An 18,479-nucleotide genomic window follows, 5' to 3' on the forward strand; every position below is an offset into this window, starting at 1 on the left:
CGTACGCACCGAGGCAACTTTTTCTCTTTATATATTTCTTCGGGTAGTAATAATTCTATATTTTTTAAGGCTTTCTGAAAATCAATTATATGGTAAAAAAAACCTACGAGATATACCTGGAAAAATGAAATATATAGATACACTATTACCACTTATTATACCTTGTTCAAGGCTCCTCGAAAACCCTCGACCGGTGAGATATTAATGAGAAATTGTGCTATTTTATCATACATACAGAGGTAGGTTGACTCAGTGTCCGATTACAGTATACGGACGGAGTCCTGTCACCGAAAACCCTGGATCTCAAGCAATTCCAACCATTTGTGGACGCTTCAGCTTTCGCCATTCGATTCCGATAGCCCCAAGTATAGAGGCCGCCGACAGTGCCGTTGAAACACACCACGCCATGGTCAGCGCTGAACTATATATTGGCTGTACAAATGCCAGGAGTCCTGATGGTAGGCTCGATCTAAGATCCCTCGCGCCTGAGTGGATAACCAATAAAGGATCAATCTCAGAGGCCACCTGCGCAATGCTGCTGATAAGCTTGTTCATGAAGACATTCTCGCCCACCGAGGTGAATATAGAACCTCCCAGGGTTAGGAAAAATGTCACCAATGCGGTTCCGACTGGTACATCCTCAAGGCTCAGTACATCTTGTGAAGCAACAATGGCAAGCTGGAACCCTGTGCCAATCCCGGCGCCGTATATTACTTGATAGCTAATCCACTTTGCAGGACTGGTTTCCATAGTCAATGTGGTAAGCAGCCCAGCTCCGATGCTCGACAGAATGGCTGAGATATAGAAAAATGGTACATAGCATCCTCGACATGTGATGGTAATCCCTGTCAGAAGTGTTAATACAACCATAGAAAGAAGCAAAGGAATACACATGATGCCGGACTTCGTGGCGGATACTTCCTTGATGGTCTGAAACCATAAAGGCAAGAAATATACCATTGTGTAGAACGACCCTCCCAGCAAAAATGAAAAGACACATCCAGATAGTACACTTCTGTGTAAAATAATACGTGGGGGAACTGTGGCAATGTCGCCTTTCTTGCGCTGCACAGCAGCGAAGGAAATTAGCAAAACCGCAGACAGTATAAAAAGAGTAATAATTCGGCCATTGGACCAAGCGTAGTCCGTGCCTCCCCATTGTAGGGCTAGTAACAGTGCGACTACTCCTGGGAGTAACGTAGCACTCCCCGGAATGTCCAAATCATTGAATAGCGTGTTCCTCCAGCTACGGCTCGTCGCCATGTGTGCCAAAGGCTTCACGAAGACGAATATAAAGACAACAGATAAAGCCCCTACTGGGAGATTGATATAGAAACTAAGTCGCATTAGGATCAGAGATAGAGATGGCAATTGGTGGCCCGTAGAAAACTTACCACCACCTCCAGCTTATATGATCAGTGAACCCCCCCCCAGCAGAGGACCGATGAGAGCCGCTATACCATACATGGACATTAAAAGACCGGTGTCTTATAGGAGTCAGTTCTGACGTTCCAACAACAAGGAATAACTAACCAGGCGCCGCTCACATGTAGGAGTTTTCTTGATTGGCACGCTATGTGCCAGCATAACCAGAGCTCCGGAATAGATACCTGCAGACCCAGTGCCTGCAATTGCACGACCAAGAATCAATACAGCCGAGGTTGGCGCCGCTCCACAGACTGCTGATCCCGCTTCGAAGACTAGCACAGAAAACAGGAATACGGGCCTCATTGGGAAGATGGTATATAATTTTCCAAAATTCAGCTGAAATGCACATGTAGTCAGAAGGTATGCTGAAACGTACCAACCCACTGAGTTAATGGATTGGAATTCATCTGTGATACGCGGGATAGCGGCCGAAAGAATCGTGTTGTCCTGGTTCCCATACGAGAGATTAGTGATTAGCCTATAAAGTCATTGCTAACATCTTTGCCTACCAGAGCTACAAGAAGCACGGCCAGACATAAGCCAATGCATAATGCCATCAAAGGGAATCCGTGTGTGTACAAATCTCTGTTAGCTGAGTCCTCATTGTTCTTAGTAGTTACCATTTCGATTAGTGTGCTTGAAGGCAGATGGACGAATGCGTTTGTTACATTAAACACTTAATTAGTATGTAGGCAACCTGCTTAAGCTTCACAGGGTTTTGTGACTTCCTGATGTTGCTAGAATGCATTGCAAAGCCTTCAGAATACACAAAAATGGCTTTAAGAGTGAACACCAATATGATGTATTCGACCTTGCCCCTTGCTTTTATTATCAAAGTTGCCCTTGCTTAACAAAGGGTATATTCCGAAACCAGGTAAAATAACACGGTATATGAATTGCTCCTTTGAGTGTAGATTGAAAAAAATAAAGCAGTGGTGTTACAATGCTTGGCTTGGTATATGATGTATCCATATCCCATAGTTTGTAAAGCAACATCTGCCTATTTGGCAACATTCAAAGCCACCTAATAATATTAAGTTGATGGTGTGCGTCATATTATTACTACGAGGAAATCGGGAGCGCCACCAGTGGGTGGATACCCCTAAAATACTCAGACTGCGACTTTAATGTTAAAGGGATACTTATCAAGATCTACGGCAAGGAATCATGGCTTTTTTTTCCAGCAAGGCAGAGGGTATGATCAGCCTGCCTAGCTATTTAGGATACCCTCGCGGAAATAGTAGCCATATGTAACGTGCCTTTGCCATATTATGTATTATTATTCAGCCATATGATGGGATACAGCAGTTTTCATAAAGTATTGTTACATCGCTGAGAATATATGTGATTTCTCCCGGTGTAGGGAACATGCTGAACATAGTATAACATATAATACAATCAATATTTCTTTTGCAACATAGCTGACCACGCCACGAGCAGTCGCCGCCACAAAGGCACGCTTAACTTTGCACCCTCGAGATTCTTTCCTTTCTTTTCTCTCAGAATCCTACCAATCTCCATATAACTGTCAACAGTCGCCCTGATAGGGCCCCGAACGCTATGAGGAAGTTCCTCAATAGTATCACGAGCGGCTGTGTAGCATATATTTGCCTTTTCGAGGAGTCTCTCTTGAAGCCTATATACGTCGGCAGACGTAGGGCGATGAATAACATCAATTGGAGTTAATCCAGTCTCACGTAGCCAGGAGGTAGGGATATAGACTCTACCAATTGCTGCATCCCGCCGAATATCTCGCGCAATATTCACGAGTTGTAGTGCCTTGCCCATTTCCTTTCCTGCCTTGGTTACATGCTCGAGATGATCAGGGGGGTGGATTGGCTTGTTGTGATAGTAGTAATAGTAGACCAAATCAAGAATAAGGGCAGCTATTGTGCTTGCTACTCGGGAGGCATATAAGTCAAGGTCTACCTCGTCTCTAATTGGAAAACATCCCTTTGTGTAGTCGAACTCTAAATCCATCTCGAACCCCTTCAATAGATCATGTAGCGGCTCTCTTGATAGCCGGGAGACTGGGAGATGGTCGACTGATGACTGGAGCTCGTTGTATTTTAAGGCCATTGTAGGGTCATTGAACTTGGCCCCTCCCGTCGTTTGGTCATTTTTAAACCTGTTATTCAATGCTATAGAACAATTGCGGATCCAGTACCGGGCTTGTTCTTTGTCATAACCGCTGTCGTCAACGAGATCATCGACAACACGACAAAATGAGTACCTGAAAAACAGATTCGTAAATAGGCAGGAATTGAAGAGCTGGTGTACATGCTGTACATAAAGCAAGCATTCAAGAATCACAACTTACAAAAATATCAGGTCGATACGTAGGTTCCCATGGAACAAAGCACTGCCCAGAAACATACTTTCACTCTTAGCCTGCAGGCGTTTCACGGCTCTTGCAAGTTCATCTTTAGCTGCAGTATCTGTACCAGGGAGGGGTTTAAAAATTCCGAGGAGTGCGTCTTTCAAGAAGATGTCCTTTTTCTGGACATCTGTCTTAGCGCAGAGCCTTCGGAGCTCCTCGATTCCGAACGCATAATCACAGCCAATTAGTCCTCCTACAACCATAACATTTGTCAGGAAGAAGAATACTGCCTCTCTGTCATATTGATCAGTAGGGTAACTCTTTAAACTGGGCTTATTTGAGAAATTATGATCAATAGACCGCTTACTCAATCTCAAGTCCATCCCAAATTTGGTAATCGAGTTTTGTGCCCTTCTCTATAACCCAGGTTCCAGCTCTTACTGCACTGGCATCTGCAACCCACAAACATAGTGTAGGTATACAGATAGGTAATGCCGTTACTTTCCATGGGAGGGCCGTAAGGTAGTCAAACGTCAGTAGCCTTGGTATTCGGTTAGTATCGGTAAAATACAAAAGAAGTACCAAGAAATACCATTGAAAAAGCAAGACTGGGCTTACCCAAAAGAGTATAAGGCCCAAGTATGTCATCTTTCCTGAAGAGAGGGCAAAAGCTATACCAATCGCCGCTGATGAGATAAGACAGATGGTACCAGCGTCTTTCACCCACTGCCGGGTCTGGGTTGGCCTGATATATATAGGTCGGATGAGAGACTTTGTCAGGATACAGTATATAACACTGGTTATATAGGTCTGAATAACAAAGAAGAATAACTCTTCCAGTGGAATCCTGAATAATGTATACCCTATCACTGTGTCTGGAGGGTAGGTCCATATCTTAGTGTAAATTAGGTAGGAATCCCATGGTATAGTTGCGACAACAGCGATCTGTCAAAATTAGCTATACAACTTATACAATTATCGATTAGACAGTGCTTTGGAGTATTCATACAGCGATCAGGGTGAAGATCTTGTAGATATCATGGCGGCTCAAGAATGGAATGTAGAAAATAGATAGGGTTGTCGCTATAGGGATGGTAAATTTGCAATGGCTTGTAATAGGATGAAGCAATAGAGTTAGCTTTAGCGTCTAAAACGACGTTCTTATATAACATCCTCACAATAGAATATAGTCGAGACCCATGGCGATTGTTTCTATCCAGGAGCGTCAGGTATGAGCAGTTAGGTCTGCAAAATCCAAGTCAATTCGTTTTCGGTAAATTAGCCTAGGTATCAAGGCAGTTAACTGATGAGGCTTTTATTATGAACTGCCAGGAAAGCTAGGGTAGGGATTGAGAAGCAAGGGACATGCTATGTCTGCTTTCGTCTGCCGAATGCTGAATATGATATGCCCCCCTGCTGATCTTTGCATAAATACTGAGCCATGTGTAATGTGATCTGTATAGTGCATTTCAATTTAAGGCTCAGATAGGCTGCATAATGTAGATCGGCCCAATTGCCTTAGAGGAATCGCAAGTACGCAATTCCTGCCGTTTTTTCTCTTTCTTATCATCTATCGTGCGTTGCTGTTTAAGTTTAGGTGCCCATCGATTCCCGTTAGAAATGAGGTAACGCAATTATCCAATTTTTTCCCTTCATATCAATATTACGCCTCCCAGCAAAGCGCTTGACGAACATTTGTCCTAAACTATGATGAATATCAGTGGCACGGGGGTGGAGGGAAACTCCAGAAAGCATAGGTCTGTCCTGCAATCCCTCAGTACTCGCATTCTAAAACTAATCTCGCTTTCTTATAGCAGGTACATGAGTGGCAACTTTGCTCCTGTGTCTGAGACACATAGTTCGGAACCATGTTATTGCATTGGCAGTGTCCCGGAGGAGCTCAGCGGCGGGCAGTATGTTCGTAACGGGGGAAACCCTGCGATTGAAGTTGAAATCGCTGGCAAAACGCACTGGTATGATGGGGATGGGATGCTCAGCGGAGTATATTTCCGATCTTCCCCAGGCGGAGCACATATTGTGGCTGAATATTCCAATCAATATGTGATGACAGACGTGCTCCTCGCGACTATGGACCATCCGACCTTAGACGAGCCCATTCCCCTTAGCATTGCCACTTTGTTGGATCCGCATGTTACGCTAGGCCAATTTCTGAAGCGGTTATGGCGAATGACCAAGGTCATTGCCACGTCTTATTTGGAATTTTATTCCCATACAATCAAGAGAATTAGTGTGGCCAACACCAACATCGTATACCATGATGGCCGGGCTCTTGCGCTTTGCGAAAGCGGTCCACCTCTAAGGGTTTCACTGCCGGATCTTAGAACGGTTGGGTGGTTCAATGGATTAATTTCAGAAGGAGAGCCAATGGGGGACACTGACACGAGTGGTTTTGGAGCTTCTGGTTTCTTCCGGCTTTTTCAGGAGATGACAACTGCACATGTAAGTTATCCTCCCTTACGAATATGGCCGTTGTAGTCTAAAATGGTTCGTGGGAGTTAGCCTCGTTGCGATCCACAGACGCAGGAGATGATTATTTTCCATTCCGTTTTCATTCCACCATACGTTTCCTACTCGGTTATACCAAAGCGGGGCAAGACTTCGAGCCGCCCAGCAAACATGCTTCTTAACGTGCCTGTACCTGGCCTATCGTCCCCTAAGGTGATGCATGATTTTGGAGTCTCACGAAAGTATACCGTGATGATAGACTTGCCACTTACTGTCAAGTGGTCGAACCTCTGGCACACCAAGCCTGTTGTTAGCTTTGATGTTTCCAGCAAGGCTGCGTTTGGTGTTTTCCCCAGACATAATCCAGACCAGATCCGCTGGTTTCACACCGAGGCATGCTGTATATTCCATACAGTCAATACCTGGGACACAGAACCCACGGGTGATGAAAAGGGCCTTCAACCTCGCGTAAACATGCTTGTGTGCCGGATGAATAGCCCTGCTATTCTGTACACGACTGCTGACCTGGATCCGCCGGTGGTTCCTGCGCAAGATGGCATTCCGCAATGTCGACTCTACTTTTATCAATTTGATCTTACTCGTCCCTGGAATATCATCTCACATCAATGGGCGCTCTCTGCAATCCCATTCGAGTTTCCACATGTACCAAAGCAAAGCACAATGTCAGAGACAAGGTATGTATATGGCTGTTCGACGACAGAGGGATGTTTTGGCACGGCACTAGGGAAAGCAGTAAAGATCGACTGTATAGTGAAAGTCGACGCAAAGGGTTTGATTCAGCAGGGGTTGGAGACTTCTCCTGAACCTATTTTCGGCTGTGTGGACTGTCGATCTGTGCAGGAGATTGTCCAGGATAGAAAGTCCAATGACCCTATTAGTATATTCCGATTGCCGACCGGATGGTACGCTCAGGAATGCTCATTTGTGCCTCGCCAAGGGACTGTAGATGAAGATGATGGCTGGCTGCTCAGTTTCGTGTTCGACGAGTCGCAGCTGGACAGCGCAGGTGAGGCGATGAGCAATGCCCGTAGCGAGTTGTGGATCATCGACGCAAGGGACATGCAGACAGTGGCAGCTCGAGTTGTGCTGCCACAACGGGTCCCTTACGGGATGCATGGGAACTGGTTTTCCCGGGAAGAAATCGAAGATCAACAACCTGTGGAATCTTACCGCTGTCTCCCAAAAAAAGTGGGCCATTCTTAATTTGGTTGGCTAGTTGGGAGCTATATTCATGCAATGTATGCTGCGAACACATATTTTTAACTTTGTCTCTTTAGCTGTTCACCGTCAGTTCTATCGCACCATATTAGAGATGGTTTGTATGAGTGACCATGTCTGAGGAATATCTAACCCATGTTAGTGGCAGGTGTCCTTCCCCTGAAGTCCCTCCCTCTAAATCAACACAAATTGGAAAGGCTTTACTGGTAGCTGCCCAAACAACAAAGCAGAGACGTAGCTCAATCTTTCTTGTTTGATAATGTCTCCTTCCGCCCTCCATATGCTGGCCTTTAGCCTACGAAATCCATACAGCCTCAGTTTTGACCGGGATGGCCCTTTTCCCGTTTTATATCGCCTTTTACGTACCAAATGTACACCAACCGAAGAGATTGACGTTACCGGGTTTGAAAACAAGACCATTTTAATCACAGGGGTGACTAGTGGCTGTGGTCTTCGATGCGCCAAAGCTTTTGCCCGTGTGGCTTGCCACCTCATCGTGACTGCTCGAAATCGCGAGAAAGGAGAAGATGCCGTCAGGCAGATTATTGATAGCTTAGAACCCTCACCCTGCGCAGCAAAAGTTGACCTCTTGGAGTTGGAAATGGCATCTGAGCGTTCAATATCTGCATTCAAGTACAAGCTTAGCAAGTACGCTAGTCTCGATGTAGCCATCTTGAATGCGGGTGTCTATCAGCCCGAGTTCACTATCTGCCCTGAAACAGGACAGGAGGAGACAATTCAGGTACGCATATACAACTATGTTATATCAATTTGGTTGATGGTGCTTCTGTCGGGGGGAAGACTTTCCCCTTTCGACCTGTCTCGCCTTCGGCATGACTCAAAGTGATACTCGCAGGCTAATCGTCCCTCACAAAGGTAAACTTCCTGAGCAACTGTGCTATAGCTCTCTTAGCAATTCCTTCTTTGCTACGGTCCCATGACCAGGGTCGTCTTCTCCTCATATCCTCTGAAGCATACGCATGGGCCAACCCAAAACAGCACACGTTTTCAATGCTTTTAAAACAGTTAGGAGATCCAGACGCATACACTTCCTATGAGCGGTACCATATCAGTAAGTTGCTTGTCGTCCTATGGGTCCAGCAACTGGCCACTAGGTTGGATCAGAATGAACTTCTAGTCGCTTGCGCATCCCCGGGATTTTCCCGCAGCTCATTGTTTAGATCCTTCAATTCAAGCAAAATCGCCCAGTTTCTGGAGGATATGGTTTGTCGGTCGCCAGACGAAGGGGCATCCCAGTATATAATGGCAGCTAAAGGATTAGACGATCACACTAATGGGGCATTCTTTTCCGATGGTCGCTTTCGGGAGTATGTTCGCACTTAGTACCATACCTCTATCTCGCATATAAGAAACTAACGGTTCTATAGACTGGCAACTGCAGCTATATCTGAAGCAGCAACGGGCCTCTGTGACTCTGTGTGGGACGGAGTCTTAGGCATACTTCCTGTGTGTGTCCAAGCTGTGGCCCAGGATCTTTTGATACCATTCTCAACCCAATGAAAGGCCCGGGAAGACACGGTTTTGAAGCGATATTGATTAACGGGTCTTTTCCTACGAACCATAGCAGATTCTCCCATAACACCAACCAATAGTTAATATGCAGTCGCACCTGAACTATACTACAGAAAAAAGGTGATAATGGTTATGTCAAGTAATAGAGGATATAATTAAATCTAGGGATTAGATCATCCTATATCCTAGAGACTGCGGGGGTGCCGACTAGCCCAGCTTTTGAAATAGCCCGCAATGAGGACGAGGTAGTAGTCCTTGAAACATGCGTTATATTTAACCGTAGTATTGCCACACTATCCCAATGATACATCGTCAGTAACACTGCATAACGCAGGGCAGTAGGAAGACCGGGGGTGGGCATCTTGTTAATTTCGGTTAACTTTGACATTTCTCAAAATCAAGGCATATTATTAGGAAGGCTGTAATGGAGTTTGAAGAACAGGAGGCAAAAAAAGAAATAAAAAAAAGAAACGAAAAGAAGAACAAAGGGAGAAATCGCAGTATAGTGCAGGGTGTATTGTAGATAGCTACCAAGCACTTACCAAGTGCCTGTATCTCCTGCATGTATCGGTACCAAGGAAGGTCGTGAAGAAGGAATTCGCGAGATATACCACTTGGCTCTGCCGGGGGTATAGAGACTGATAATATGGGAGTACAGCATTCTCAGAGCTACACTACTCCCTCCCCAAAGAAATATGCCGTGCGATTTCTTTATCGATTTTCTGGCTTTCGTTTCACAGAGGCGACACTGGTCCAGATGCTTCCAGGATGATATTTGTTTACGCCCCATGATCCCAGCTTTCTAGTGTATTGTTTTTCTCTAGGAGTAGCCGTATGGCCGTGCCAGATTCCAGATTTATTCAGAGGGTCGGCCCGGAGAAAGTGAAGATGGTACCTAGGTCGAAAGCCATATTCCTTGTCCATATAGTCAATCGTTCGGCCTAATAGATTTGCCAAATAAAAAGCAATAATCTCTTCTTTATGTTGGTCCCATATCTCGTCCGGGATTCGGGATGCTTTTGCTGGCATTGTAAAGAATCCACAAAGACAGGCTGGAGTGACAAACCTCGATTCTTGCGAAGAGGTAGAAACGTTTTGTTCTTAGGGTGTTAGCGCCTTCTCAATATACCCTGGTCGCTGGTATGTTGGCTGCAGTTAAGACCGCATATCCAACTGGCCGAGGCCCAATTCTGTTTTCAGGGCCACTTCCTCTGTAAGCCGACGCCATGATTGGTTGGCACCCAAATCTGGACTATGTATTCATTCTTAGGTGCCTTGCCGGAATCTGGTTTACTCTGTAGAGACTCCAGCTCGCTTCCATTGGCTTTGCTGGAGCTAAATACAGCACTCTCATCTGCTTCTTCCAATATTCGAGTGTGTTATGGAAGTAGCATTATTGCACGGGCCATCGCCACAATTTGGTTCACTCCAGTGTTGTGCTGGGTATCCTCCCAAGCAGAAGCCAGAATCTGGTTTGGGCATTAGAATATATAAACCTTCAGCTGTATGAAGCTACTAGCAATTCTTCAAGTACTATCGAAGATGCCTTGGTCGATAGACACATCGCTATCATTCATCTCGCTTCTTATCGCTGGAACTTCGTCCCTTCTTGATATCTAGGATCACGTCACATATACTTACAGGACGATTTCCTTCAAGGGTCTGAGCTCAGAGCGCTCATAAAAGCGGTGACTAACCCGTCTTCTAGATTCTAGCAGAGGGCTACAACGACGAAGAAATGTCGACCCGGAAGTTCTGCTCGAGTCAGGACTGCATATGGAAAAACACCAAATACAACGGGTTTGTCGCTTCCTTAGAAGCGTGTTTTGTTAGCTAGGTTTGTAAACTAACACCGCACAAGGTTCTGAGCCACGACTGAGTCGCAGAACGCAATCGGTGTAATATTAGATTCCTTTGTGCATTCGTAGCTGGCATAAGTTTATTCCAGCTTGGTTACGTACACTCCTACTGGGCTGTGCAAATGTCCGGGGATCGCTTTAGGAGAGTCTTGGGATAGAGAAGGGAGAACGCGGGGAGCTTTATTATCGTATAAATTTTAACAGGATAGATTCGGTCAAGCCATGTAGAGGCAGATTATTTCTCGTACTCATATAGAATAGGAAGCTGTGCTCGGGAGATCTCTAGATCTAAAATGTCTACCTGGACACACACAGAACCGCTAAGCACGTCCATCGCAAGCTCATTTTAACAGTCTAGTTGTCTAGAGTTTTCTTAATCCTCGCTTGGTTCAATTACGTCGCAATTATATATATACAAGAAGTATATCAAAATGATTGCATCGTTACTAGAGATACCTACCGATTATTGTGCTTCGATCAGTCCTCTAAGCTCCCGGTGTGCGGCATTAAATTCTACCATAAATAACGTACCTCTACGCTAATCTTGGATCTACGCGACAACGCCGAGTAAAAAGTCACCGAGACCAAGACGGGCTGCGGGAGAATTTGAAGAATTGTGAGCATCAAGAGCCCATTCCTTTTTCAGCTGATTCAACCACGTCTCGAACTCCATCTCCTCGCCATCGACCAGCATCATGCCGCTGCGGATCTCCTTCAAATGCGGGGGAATGGAGATAAAGTACTTAACGTGCTGGGAATTACATCTCTTCTTGGGTATCGCGCTCTCCACCAGTTTAACGCAGTCCGGGCACAGCTCCCCCTCCAAACAGATAGGGCAAATGGAAAAACCATCCCGTGTAGGTGCCTTCCGCCGGCATGGGCCGCGACATATATACCAGGGGTCGCTGTTGTCTTGTTCCGACCTGTGGGCAATTGCAATAACATTTTTCAAATCTCCCGCCCTCATCAGAGTATATTGCAGGTCAGAAAGCTCTTCGTTCGTGGGATTGTCACCCTGGAGGGTTTGAATGCTTCGCTGTAGGGAAGGTCGGAAGAGAGCCCGCGCCCGCTCGTCTTGCCCTCGGAGGTGGCAGTAGATGCCCAAGTAGACGGCCGGCGCGAAGGCGCAGCTTCCTAAGGAATAAGCCTGGCTTTGCTGAGCGAGCTTCTCAAGTTTGGCCCCCGATTCTTCCGCCTCTGGTGTGTCAACTCCAACTTTGACTGCGTTACAGAGAAACGCCCGAGCCAGCTTTGAGGAGGCCTGCTGTCTGATAATCCCGATCAATGTCCCGTCGGAGGAGGAAGAGTATGCGTCCATGGTCTTCTCCCAGCATTTGATTGCCTTTAGGTGGTCAAGAAGAAACTCATCATAAATTCGAGCGATGGCCATATCCACCTCCGCGGCAATCAACGTCCTCGAGGATGTTCGAGCCACCCTGGCCGCCGTTTGCAAGCTCGCCAACACGAAGTCCAGGTCATTGGTAGCCAATGCGGCATCGGCAGCAAGCCTTGACTTGACGTCCACATCAAATACGTTGACCAATAAGAATCGAGTTAACTCCGAGAAATCTTCTTCAGGAACTGGAGTATCGGCTAACTTCTTCAGCAAGTCCATGGTTGCTTTGTAAGCGTGGTTGTTGTTATGGTAATCCAGAATGGCATAGATACAGGCCCAGCAAGAGGGTGCGTATTGATATGCCTCTTGAACCGCCTCGAACCGTTTCTCCTGATCCCCCTGTTCTTCATAGATCTGGCCCATATGCTCCAGGCACTCATGAAGATGTCCTTTTAGTGGCCCGTCCTCTGGTGACTCCGCAATTGCAGTCAACAAACATAGTCGAGTCCGTTTCCAGAGCTCAGTGGATTTCTGCCAGTCGCCTTGCTCCTGATATGTTTGTGCTAGCTCACGCAGTGTACGCCAATCATCCGGATTGAGTTCCATCGCCTTTTTGAAATACTCAAGGGCCTCCTCATAGCAACAAAATTGGCGCAAAGCGATCGCACATTGTCGAAACCACCGACTGGTCTGCTCGAAGCCACCAAACTCAGCAGCCTCGATTACTTCTTCCGCCGTTATATTCCTATCGTAATCATGGACCTCCTTACCCTTAACTAGCATTTGGTAGCGCCAGACTATAGAGACCATAGGAACAGGATTAGGCTGGTCTTCCCACAGCCATCTCTTAATGCAGAACATTATCATTGGTTTGAGTAGATTACCTGACTCACTCTCCGTTGTCGAGATAAACTCCTTCTCTTCTGGAGAGAGAAACTCGTGGACGTCGTGCTCTTGCCACCATTGTCTGACAGCTTTGATGGTAGCCGTAGGAAGAGCCCAATTACCCTCCCCAAGCCAGTTCGTCATTGCTTCTTCCGATCGAAATGCCGTCAACAGCATCTTCGCGATCTCTCGTCTATCCTCTAATGAGCACTTGGACGGGAAGGTGGTAAGAAGGTGATCGCCCCAATGCCGCGCAGCATGTTGGAGCATGTGTCCCGAGTCGTTTGCCTTTATTGCAAACTCGGGATTAGTGATTAGCCTTAAGTAAGTCCTGAGGATATGAATTTTTGCTTCATGGTAATACACCCCGACACCAATGTGGCTCTCTGTAGCCGACACCTTACCTTCCGACTCGTCGCGGAGGAAGTCGCCAATAGATGCATGGTAAAAGGTGACGGTAGTTGTATCCCTTTTTGAGTTGAAGGCCATGAAATAGTCCTCCTCGGAGCTCTCGTACTCATCTTGTTTCTCCTCGTCGGTCCCCCAGTCGAACGCGTCTAGATAAGCTGGTCTATTCTCTAGCTCGGCTGTCGTAAGGCCATCCTCTCGGTGTAGGGTGAAGAATGACGCCCACTGGCGTCGTATGGCTCCTTCAAGGTCAATAATACCGTCCCCTTCAGGTGACTTTAATCTGAGGATCGCCTCTATCTCTGCCAGACTCCACGGTTGATTTGCGCAGGTAACCCAGAGTAATGTTTCATTAAGGTACTCGAGCTCCTCCTCGTTCGAGCTTCTAGAAAAAGTGGCCAACACGTGTCGGAGCATCTCCTTAAGCCCCCGGGGAGCCTGCTCCAGTGCTTTTCGCATACTAGTCTCATTTCGCTTCTTAACTAACTCCTGCAACATAAGGTTTACCCAAAGGAACATGCCTTCCGCTCCAGCCGAGAGTTTATCAATGATCTCATCCCGTAGCGTTGGCGATACCCTTCGCAGAACCAGGGACTTTTTGATGTTGACGTGGATATACTGGCTAATATCACCAGAGTTCTTCTGCTTGGTGACGTGAAGGGTTGGCACCTTAACTTCCAGGCCTTCGAGCAGTTGGTCGCTGAGATAAGGGCGGCCGACGATGGCTAGCTGCAAACGCGACTGATTACTATACAAGTCCTTGGCTAGATCGACGAAGATCCTCCGCTCCTCGTCCAGGGTTTCGTCTACTGCATCCAGCAGGATATACGCCGTGCTCTCAATATTAGGTTTTTTGAGAAAGTATTCAACAAATAGGAGACGCCAGGCACTCTCTAGGGTGCTAATCTGTTCATATTCCGCGATAGTCGCGAGATACTTCCGGTACCATGGGTCACTCTTGCTGATTTGAAAAGCCAGGTCTCGCAAAGCCTGATGAAAGGACCTTGTCTGGGGATTGTCACCCTTGAAGAAGAAGTATCCAATAGAAGTCACCGGGTTGCGCTGAAGGCCTGGGCAAAACCGCTTGAGGAGGAAACTGATCATGTTCGCCGCCAGAAATGACTTCCCTGCGCCCGGGTTCCCAGACACAAAAATTACCGGCGTTTCCTTATTGATCCAGGATTGGAAAACATCCTCACTGTGAACCCAGTCCCCTGTGCCCGGTACACGGGCCTTGTGGATCTTGTCGAACCATTCCTGCGCTGAATCAACCTTAGATGGCCTGAGGACCCGGTTGATGAGTTCCTGTAGGGCTTCTTGATTCTCACGGGTATCCGGCTTTTCCTCATTCGCGGAAACGATCAGCTTCTCTAGCATCTCCTGCACCTCATATACCTGTGCGCTCACTCGATTCACCGTCATCCCGGTCTCCAGGACAGTCGCGTTAGTGGCGTTGACGGTCACAGATATACCATCAACTACACGGCCGGCTCTCTTCGACTCGGTCAAGGTCTCAGCTCTGACTAGGTTAGCTTCGGCCTGGGTGAGCTTGTCAAGTCTAACTATCGCGGCTTTAATGGCATCGTCGTTACCGAGTAGAATATTTCGGGTGAACTTAAGCAGTCGGCCACGTCGGATAATCTTGGATGACAAGGCAAAAATTTCGATAAGGGTAACGATGATATCGCTCAGCTTGTCGCTTAGAACCTCGGAGAGGGCTTCTTGTGTGTATACTTTTAGTCGGATGGTGAAATCCTAGTTTCGTTCAGAGCTCCATCCTTTTCCATGTCGTTGTTTGCATGTAGCTAGACCATACCTGCAGCATCTGCATCAGGTCCTGAATCGCCTCGTACGAGGCCGATACCCCCTTTGCAGCACCCACCAAATGCATCACTGCCCCAAAGACAAGACTGCTGGGGGGGAATACCATCGACGCGCCCCCAGCCGCGAGGTTGCCGAATAATTGCACGGGGATCAGGGTCGCTTCGAGAACATCGAAGATGGCGCCGCGTTTTTCGCGGAACTCGCGGAAGGCCCTGTTCCTCTCGTCGATTTCTTTCGTGAGATCGCTGACACTGCGAATCCCTGTGAGAAGATCGACCTCGAGAGTCTCTCCCGTAATTTCGTGGTACTTTCGGATTGCGTTCTCGTAAATGGCGGAGAACTGGTCCGTGGGAGCGACCATTTTGGACGGTGATTATAAAGATGCAGTTTCTACAACCTTGGAGATCGGGTTGAGGTGGATTGAACTGGGTGAGATTGTCCCGCTTATCAGGCACTTCGTGTTTAGGCAGACCAATGCGGGGTACTGTCATTAGTATGGCTTCATCCAACAGTTCGGCAAGCCACCCGTCGGGCTTATACAGTAAGGTTAGCCATGTCAACTACAATCAATTATCTCGAATATCATATCTCTGGATCCAAGCGGCTCTGAAGCCTTCACGTCAACTCAGGCATCCAAGAAATGAACATTGCCCTAAAAGCCGTTGTTATTTGAGATCAGAATACCACAGCTAAGATGCCGCATTTCCCCTTAGCAGGTACGGTTGGCCATAGCGGCCATTCCGCAACATCAGTTTTCCTCAACAAGTCCATTTACCGTCTAGTACTATACTGTACTGTTATCTCTTGATATATACGGCTGTAGCCCTATTATCCACGCCCTATGGTCGTATGTACCGGTCCTTTATCAATTAGGGCTTATATAGAACTTGAACAACCAGTCGTAAATATGCGTGAAAGAATGTAGTAAGCCCATCTCTACTAGGCCACTCCCGCCCAGAAACGGTGGAAGAGCAAACTCGCCCGCTGCTAAGAAGATACCTGCCAAACGAGAGATCAAAATTCTAGGAACCAGACTATGGATTAATACCAAATCCGGATGTCTTGACTCAAGCCTTTGTCCCGGAGCTCTACGATATTGTAAAATGTAACTTACAGAGATAAAGAATACTAGGATTTAGAAATGCGAAAATAATGCGGCATTGAATAACTGGAGCAAGTACGAGTCATTACGACTTACAATAAAATCCTGGACTGCACGGACAACACGGACTGCACGGACTGCATCGTGAGCAGCCGTACTGGATGCTTTCGTCCTCTATAGATAAAACCAGTGCGATCAATACTTTTTATGCATTTGCACTGTTACGTAGGGATTTGTATACCTCGTTTCTTTCGTAGATGTCCCAGATGTGGTGGTAATCCTAAAGTCCTAAGGTACAATACTTCAGACGGGCGTTTGAGCATTCGTATGATCTAGTTAAGTATATGATTATCTATTGATAAACATACACGATAATCTTACACACGAGCAACCGGGATTTTGTTTTTTCTTTCTTTTCTTTATTTTTTATATGTGTGTATGGGAGATTACCGGTAAACACGAGCCTGTATAGTCCCAGGTACTTAACACCTTGAAAAGACAATACAATCTCAATTTACAGGGCTGTTTCGGAGCTAATTCTAAACGTGTACCTGTGTATCTTGGCAAGCAGAGCAGGGGAGCCAGTCAGAGAGGAGTGGAGAGAAGTATGTCGTCAAGACTAGGGCATTACGGTCTAAAGAGGCTGCTAATGATGAGTGAACAGCCTTGTTGGTTGGCCTAGAAACTTCCCAATACCTCTGAAATATTTCCCTGTAGCCTTGTCGTTGATAGCAGTGTGGCATGTGTACGATGAACTATTATAAGAGATCCAACGATACTGATACTAAGCGGTTGCAGGGAATACGTTAAATAAGGCTAGGCCTCGCCATGGGTCGGGTTCAGGTTCTAAACCCGAACCCAAACCCATAAACCCGCCAAGAACCCGTTTTGGCATAAAAATACATAAAAATCCTTATTAGAATGTATAAATATGCTTAGTCATCCTAAATTTCCCAAATAGGCAGTATATTTCCTATGTTTGCTCTGTTTGTTAACAAACGGGTACCCGTGCGTAACCCGTGGGTTCAGACTCCAACCTGTTTCTTGGCGGGTTTTGCCGAGGCCTAAATAAGGCGGATATATTATTATATAAATTTCATTAGCTGAAGACAAATTACACGGTGTACAGGACTTACAGCTTCAAAACTTTAATCTGGCGGAATATTACTACCTTACTACCTTATTACCTTCTTCCTATCTAGTTAAATAGATAATAAGCTAGGATTTATATAGCTTCAGCGGATATTTAACTCACTTTAACCATGACACAGTTAGGGCCAAAAACAGCTATACTTGACGGCTTGGCATTTCGAGAAGTAAACTAAGGAATACCATCCATATGCCTTGATTGGCTAATGACAAAAGATTGCATGTCTCTGTCAGTATGGGAGAGCGGTGTACACAGAGCGTGTTGGGGCTAGTGGCTAGCACCTACATGAAGCTATTCCTAATGGGAAATACCAAAAGCTGAGCGCAATATCAACTGTCTGATCTGTCCAATCAGAGGATAGACGCCGACAGGGACAACAAGTTTAGCGCAAGACCGACTGCGACCACAACCCATGTGCGACTGCGATTGCGGCTAGAAGTGCGATTAAGAGTGCGATTGCGACATGTTGTAGAGTCGATTCCGTGCCAGCCCAGGTTGCCAAAATCTGAGGGAACTGCGATCAAGAGGACAGAAAATGCGAATCAGGGGTATCAGCCAAAACGATCCCTAAATGTTTTAAAAGGGACAGTGAACCCGGTGTTCTCGTGTCATTCAGAGTTTTTCCAGCACCTTGCCAGACCCCTAGACAGTATTCCGATATTTCATGAACTATCAGCTATTACTACATACCACAATTGCAATTCCCCCCCCCCCCCCAAGAGTTCCACAATAGGCCAGAGTCACGATATTACATTGTTTGTTAATGGATTCTTCGGCTAACTCTTCTGTCCCTGCGCGGCTCCACTATTTGAAGTGTACGCGTTGCCGGAAAGACAAAAAGAAGGTATGGGATTCTCCCATTTAATCGCCTTGCTCTCTGTTTCTGTATCTGAATAATGGGAAAGACGTCTTGACACTAATGTCGCTAT

General features: G+C 46.4%; 5 protein-coding genes across 5 annotated transcripts; 2 read left to right on the forward strand and 3 right to left on the reverse strand.

The window, feature by feature from the left end:
* Positions 1–303: 303 nt before the first annotated feature.
* On the reverse strand, positions 304–2,176 carry BDW43DRAFT_300123 (MDR family MFS transporter; the record flags this gene model as incomplete). The annotated part of the gene is made up of 6 exons (XM_032044845.1): positions 304–1,065; positions 1,096–1,336; positions 1,395–1,528; positions 1,573–1,875; positions 1,938–2,036; positions 2,126–2,176. 6 exons carry the CDS (start codon positions 2,174–2,176, stop codon positions 304–306), a joined length of 1,590 nt encoding a protein of 529 aa, XP_031900741.1.
* Positions 2,177–2,826: 650 nt separating this feature from the next.
* BDW43DRAFT_300124 (uncharacterized protein) lies at positions 2,827–4,949 on the reverse strand (the record flags this gene model as incomplete). The annotated part of the gene is made up of 6 exons (XM_032044846.1): positions 2,827–3,661; positions 3,749–4,042; positions 4,116–4,289; positions 4,341–4,693; positions 4,758–4,857; positions 4,927–4,949. 6 exons carry the CDS (start codon positions 4,947–4,949, stop codon positions 2,827–2,829), a joined length of 1,779 nt encoding a protein of 592 aa, XP_031900742.1.
* A 620-nt stretch (positions 4,950–5,569) lies between these two features.
* BDW43DRAFT_319562 (carotenoid oxygenase family protein) lies at positions 5,570–7,438 on the forward strand (the record flags this gene model as incomplete). Its single annotated transcript, XM_032048942.1, has 2 exons — positions 5,570–6,208; positions 6,269–7,438. 2 exons carry the CDS (start codon positions 5,570–5,572, stop codon positions 7,436–7,438), a joined length of 1,809 nt encoding a protein of 602 aa, XP_031900743.1.
* Positions 7,439–7,712: 274 nt separating this feature from the next.
* On the forward strand, positions 7,713–8,974 carry BDW43DRAFT_310903 (NAD(P)-binding protein; the record flags this gene model as incomplete). The annotated part of the gene is made up of 3 exons (XM_032047059.1): positions 7,713–8,195; positions 8,330–8,781; positions 8,842–8,974. 3 exons carry the CDS (start codon positions 7,713–7,715, stop codon positions 8,972–8,974), a joined length of 1,068 nt encoding a protein of 355 aa, XP_031900744.1.
* A 2,421-nt stretch (positions 8,975–11,395) lies between these two features.
* Positions 11,396–15,853, reverse strand: BDW43DRAFT_319563 (NACHT and TPR domain protein; the record flags this gene model as incomplete). The annotated part of the gene is made up of 3 exons (XM_032048943.1): positions 11,396–15,229; positions 15,291–15,638; positions 15,839–15,853. The coding sequence occupies 3 exons, from the start codon at positions 15,851–15,853 to the stop codon at positions 11,396–11,398; spliced, it is 4,197 nt and encodes a 1,398-aa protein (XP_031900745.1).
* Between the last annotated feature and the right edge of the window lie 2,626 nt (positions 15,854–18,479).

This window comes from Aspergillus alliaceus, assembly GCF_009176365.1.
Source record: "Aspergillus alliaceus strain CBS 536.65 unplaced genomic scaffold BDW43scaffold_20, whole genome shotgun sequence".
Classification (NCBI taxonomy): domain Eukaryota; kingdom Fungi; phylum Ascomycota; class Eurotiomycetes; order Eurotiales; family Aspergillaceae; genus Aspergillus; species Aspergillus alliaceus.